At 38.0% G+C, this 6000-nt stretch overlaps 1 protein-coding gene across 4 annotated transcripts in view; it reads right to left on the bottom strand.

Moving 5' to 3' along the window:
* Positions 1–1388: 1388 nt before the first annotated feature.
* The window catches only part of PTBP1 (polypyrimidine tract binding protein 1), a 30744-nt gene continuing 26132 nt past the window's right edge, over positions 1389–6000 (bottom strand). For all 4 annotated transcript variants that reach the window (XM_074204961.1, XM_074204963.1, XM_074204962.1 and 1 more), the window contains 2 exons: positions 5028–5105; positions 1389–4566 (listed from right to left, as the gene is read on the bottom strand). In XM_074204961.1, coding sequence (XP_074061062.1) covers positions 4434–4566; positions 5028–5105 — 211 coding nt within the window. In that variant the 3' untranslated portion in view covers positions 1389–4433. The remainder of the gene's footprint in view (positions 4567–5027; positions 5106–6000) is intronic.

The raw sequence follows: 6000 nt of genomic DNA, 5'->3' as shown, positions 1-6000 counted from the left end.
TTACTATTGCTTGGTCACTTACGTAATCCTTAGACCCAAAGGGGTATCTATTTGATGCTGGAGACAACATGCAAACTTTAGTTTCCAGCAAAAAAAAAAAAAAAAGATCCTGTGAGAGGAGATGAGTTACGGACCTTGTTGACTTATTGGCTATGAAAGCGCCACTTACTATTTCCCCAGGTTCCAAGATGTGGTTCAGACGTCATATCCGTTCCTGCTCATAGAATTTGCCCCGGCTTCTCAGTAAACTATTACTCTACTTGTTGCACGGGGTACTCCAGTTCTGAGCACCAGATGACCTCTGATTCTTTTCTTTTTCAGTTGGGATCCTAGGCTAGATTCCTGGGCTTGAGCACTTTAAATTCATGGATTTTTTCATAAAGTACCCACCCTTCTTTTATTAAATGGAATGAAAGCACTCATTTACCCCCTAAGTACTTAAATACTGATACTTAAATAGTACAAGATCAAGATTTGAATGAACCAACATGAAAACATCTAAGGAGATCAAGTTTATCACCTACTGCAGAATATATGAATGTAGAGTCAGTGCCCATGAAGCACCTAAAAAGCATTTCCTGACAGTGGAGTTTTAGATGGACTTGAGAGACTAGAAAAAGGGCAGAAGAGACCAAAAAATAAGGGATAATATTTCCAGAAAGGAATACTATTTCCCCATTTGGGAAAATTTATTTTTAAAAAACTCCCAGGAGGTTATTTCTAATATGAAATATCCAAGACAAAAAAAAAAAAATAAACCCACCACCTTTGCTTAGGCAATTCATTCCAGACAAGGAAGAGATGAAGCTCTGGACTATAGGACAGATAAGGAGGACTAGTACCCAAGTGAGGCTGGTCATCTGGTTCCACCCTCCAAAATCCTATCTCCCAAATCATACTGTGTTGCTAATGTGTTAGTTTAGTTTTTTAAAACATTTTTGAGACAAACACATCACAAAGCTTAAGAAGTATTAGGACAGGCAGTTAAAAATTCACTACTGTTATTTTGTGACTGAGTCTGATATGTCATATTGGGATGGTACATAGTGGCATTTTTCCACCATCAGTTTCAGTAGATGTTAGAAAGGGGAGGGAGGCAAAAGAATATGTGCAATATTATTCCCCTTGAACTAAAACTGCATACTGTCAGAAAACAGCTTTTAAAAAATGTACTAACTAAACGGGAGGTAGTTGAATTTACATTAAAGAGGAAGAACAGTAGCAAAAAACAAAACAAATACAAAAACAAAAACAGGCACAATAAAAAGATAGGAAAATCAGAAGCAAAGAATACAGAAGAAATTTATTTAAGCATAAAGTACAGACTGGCCAATAACTGCTTTCTACAATCCCAACAGTAAATAACAGAGCTACAGGAAAGTACAAAGTTTGTTATAAAATAGTTTTAATTCAATTCTTTTTCGCATTACAAACATTCTGAAACAGGCAATGGAATTTGTTTGTGGTCACCCTCCCCCCACTTTCACAATACTGAACCTGGAATAGCTGTTATCAAAATATACAATACATCTGTTCACCATAAAAAAAAACTGGGTTTTGCTGCCCCCTCATGTCTTACAACAGGTATAAAAAATTATAAATATGTACACCCTTTGTTACTCACATTCTTTACAAGCAAACACAGGGATCCAAAAGACAGACCCATGGTCACCTGGGTGCTGGGCTTGCAAGAGATTCACTTGGTATCTGGCAAAAAAAAAACAACAAAAAAAAAAAAAACAAAAAAAACCCACAACCCCTGCCTGATTGCTGGCTGAGTTATTTTAACATAAAACCAAAAACTTTTAATAAAGGCCAACCTCCTCCAACAGCCTGTAGTAAAGCCAAATGAGGTCTGAGAGCTTGTCCCCAGCTGTGCACTTGGATTCATATGAAATTGCTTGGGGATGGGGTGAGGAGGATAAGACTAAAGAACAGGTCAAGCAAGTGGTTCCTTCCAAGGAAGGGAGATTATTTAATAACGGTAGTCACTGGGGGGGGGGGGGGGGGGGTAAGCTGGAGGCAGGGATGGGGTGAACAACACAAAAATTGAAATGCAGATTCCTGCAAGAATTAGTCCCCAAATGTGACTTGGCTGCTCCTGAGAAATATTTCAGCTGAACCAACACAGGGAATTAAAGGGAATGGGGGAAGCAATAACAAAAAACAAAAACTGAAATATAATGCAGATTTCTGCAAAAAATCATTTCCCAAAGGTGACTTGGCTGTTCCTGGGAGAAATCTTTCAACTAAACCAGCCCAGGGAATTAAAGAACATTTAAAAGGCTGTTACAATGAAACATCACTGCTCTTATGACAAATTTAATATCCCACTGCTTCCTACTAGCAAGATGGAAACAGACACTATCACATTTTTATGCCAGTCAACCCAAGCCAAACTCTCACTCAGCTACCACATCCTTCCTCCAGCACAGTTCACACCCATTGAGTTCAGGGAGGAACTAAAAAAGGTTAAGACTTCAAACCTTCAGTGCTGGGCTAGCTAGTCAGTTTTGGGATATCATGACTACCAGCACTAAAAGGCAACTAAAAAGAAAAAAAAAAAAACTTTGGTCCACAATTTGCAGAAAAAAAAAACCCTGAAAAAATGTTATAAAGAAATCTGTTTTGCAGATAAACAGGTTAAAGGTTAAAAGGTTAAACAAAGATGTAAGGCAATATCGGATTTTGTGAAAACAGAAGGCAGAATAGTACAAGGAGAAGCAAGGACCATATGCTAAGGCCACCTGAACATAGTACATGTTGCCTCAGCCCACTAGATGTACCCATCTGTTGCAGAATTTACAGATGTTCCCTCCCTAAGTTCTGAATCTGAGGGGGTGGGTTTAAAAAAAAAAGGGAGAACTTTAGCCTGGGTCCATTCACTCAACAATTCAACTCTTCAGAAGCCACTGTTGTTTGCTGCTTTGAACATTTATATCTATTTAGGCCAATCTATCTTCCAATCCAATTAGTTCCTTTAGCTGATCAACCTCACAGCCATGACCGCAGTTTGATAAATCAAAACTAAATTCCTGCCCTACAATTTCACTTAATTACCAAAGAATAAAATAAAAGCACAGTATACAAGGGTAATACCACAAGAGTAAATTTAGATTACACTTATACCATTTTTAATCCTCTTCTATAAAAGTTACTTAAACTATCTTTTGCATATAAATGAAAAAAAAAAGATTAGAATATTTGGTCAACTGGAATATTGCTAGGCACAGATGACAGCAACTGCATCAAAAGTATAATACAAGGATTCAAACAAATGCTGAAGACAGGCAACAGGGACGATGGTAGGAACTACTTGGTCTCAAAGGTCAAACTGGAGTCATAAATATGCCTCAGCTTAACACATCACTAACTTAGGGGGGCTTTACCCTACAAAAGAAATCCCAAGAATTACTAAATGTACCTATAAATTTGGAAAAATTCATGCTGATTCATCTTCAAAAGGCTTCAATCAATGATGAAGTATTAATAAGCTTGATCAAGTCATAGAAGGCAGGGGGGGCTCCACTGCTGTCAACACTGGACTTAAAATGTATGACAAGGGAAAATTGACTTGCTCACACCTATTTGCTTGGTCAACTGAATGTTTCTAACCAACCCCACTGACTTCTGCTGGAAACAGAATACCAATGAAGGCACAATGGAAAGATACATGATACTATGCAGATTATGAGACAATTCACGAAAAGTAGAGACAATGCCCAATATTTTCTTTATCCATATGGCCAACTTCTCATCTGCTCTAAGCAGAATGAGCTTCTCATCCCCTTCAAATGCTCCAAGCTCAAAACCTATCTTTCTGCCAATATAACCATGGTAGTTCCCTGCTTCCCCATTCTCCCCAAAGAAAAAAAAAATTTAAGGCACAGGATAGCAGAATCCAGGATTAGGAGCATGATCCTAAAACCCAGGACTGAATGGGTTGGGGGACCCATCCTATACTTTGCAAGATCCTGACTCTCAGGCGACAGAGTGATCACACAGTGGTTGGGGTCTTTAAAGGCTTGACTGGGTAAAGAAAATTAAAAGGCATCAATGTGAAACCTGATAAACTTGTTAGGATTCTTTTTAGGGGATGGGGAGAAAATTCCCAGAGCAGTTTCCAAAAGAAAAGCGTAAACTTAACTTGTGATTTTTCATCATGTAGCTTTTGTACAGTCACCAAGATTGTTATCCCACCACCGCAAGGTTAACAATGTGAATTAGATTTAATTTTTTTAAAAACAGGTAAACTGATTCACTTAAAAAAATAAAATCTCTGGTCTTTTAAGGTCACTTCAGCTGCTTTTAAAGTGGCTTTTTTTAAATCTGGAATGATGGAAGTGATCCCAGGTATCCAGCCTTTATAGACTAGGCTGAAACCCTGGGGTTCTCGTCAGTCAGGTTCATTCTGCCTCGTGCCTTCCCAAATTTTAAATGGTAGACTTTGAGAAGGACACACGAAGGTGGTGGTTTTCTCCAAGATCGTGGTTGTGAAGCTCAATAAGGGACTGAATAGCCTCTTCCACTGAGCCCATCTGGATCAGGGCCATCTTCCGGTCCTTTCTGTCAAGACAGAAAATAAATGCTTGTTATACTTTAAAATATTGGGAAGTATAAGATCTTTTCTCCTGTATCTAGCATAGGGCATGGAACAGATGAGAACTGAAATCAATTTTGATCATGATTATCAGAGTTCAGGAAAGATTTTGTTGTTTAGTGGTTTAGTCCTGTTGACTCTTATGAACCCACATTTGAGGTATTCTTGGCAAAGACACTGGAGTGGTTTGCCGTTATCGTTTTTTTAGATGAGGAAACAGGTCCACAGGCTAAAGTTGACTTGTCTAGGGTCAAGTGGCTAGTTAAGTGTCTAGGCTGGATGTTCATTCTGACTTTAGGCCCAACATTCATCCATTATACCACCTAGCTGGCCAAAGAAAGGTCACTTTCTCTATTTTTGAAATCCATTGATTTACATACTTCCCTAGATATAATTTCTAATTTGAATAACTTATTTGTTTACTTACTGGAAGAACTTGAATCCTTTCACCATTCCCCCATTACTTGAGAACAACATCTTAAGGTCTTCTTCAGATATAGAAGGCCTGAAAATGGAAGGGGTGGGGAAAAAGATGCTTTTACCACTTGTACTTTGGCATCCTGGTTTTCCTTTAGATAAAACCCAATTTCTACAATTCCATATTCTCCACTCTTAAAAAGCAATACATTGATGTTTTTTCTGCCTGTGACCTAGAATTAAACTGTTACAGAAAACCCCAAAGAACCCAAACATAACCTTGAAGAAATGACCCCAGTACTGAGAGAATAACTTGCCAATTATGCAGCCAGAACCTGCAAAATTATCCCTGAGCCATGCTGCTTTTCTTTGGCTCTATTGGGATAAAGAGGACTAAAGCGACAGAAACCTTTTACTTGGAATGGGTGGACAACAGTAAATTGTGAATCTCATGCTTTAGTCTCCTTGATTCTGTACAAAGTCAAAGCCCTTCCTGTTGGAAGCTGAGAACATAACACCCCCCCCCACAAATTAGGAATTTAATGAGGCCATCAATTAGAAATATGCTACCAACAAAAATATTTCAGGTACAAAGCTCTGAAAAAGGCACTCCCTAACTTCTACTAAGACTATTCTTATCACCTAGTATAATGGTTGTAAATAGAATTTTAATTCCAAATATTTTAACAGGTGACTTGTGTCTCCAGAATACCTGGAGTTTCCCCTCCCCAAAACAGCCTAGATTGCCAATTAAATTTCTGGTGTTTCTAAATGCCTATATCAAACATTGTCATAATGACCCTTTATTCCATAATTTTTAAAACTGCCCTCAACTTAATTACACTACAGATACATCCTTCTCTCACAGAAAAGTTGTTACCATATAAAAATAGAACTATAATTACCTTTTCATGCTAGTTTTAACACATGCAAGCATGTTTTGTCAACTATAGCCTGTAATTCAATTCTGTAACCACTTTTCT

Source organism: Macrotis lagotis, chromosome X, assembly GCF_037893015.1.
Source record: "Macrotis lagotis isolate mMagLag1 chromosome X, bilby.v1.9.chrom.fasta, whole genome shotgun sequence".
In the NCBI taxonomy this organism is placed as follows: domain Eukaryota; kingdom Metazoa; phylum Chordata; class Mammalia; order Peramelemorphia; family Peramelidae; genus Macrotis; species Macrotis lagotis.
This window is presented reverse-complemented; position numbering and strand designations above follow the sequence as displayed.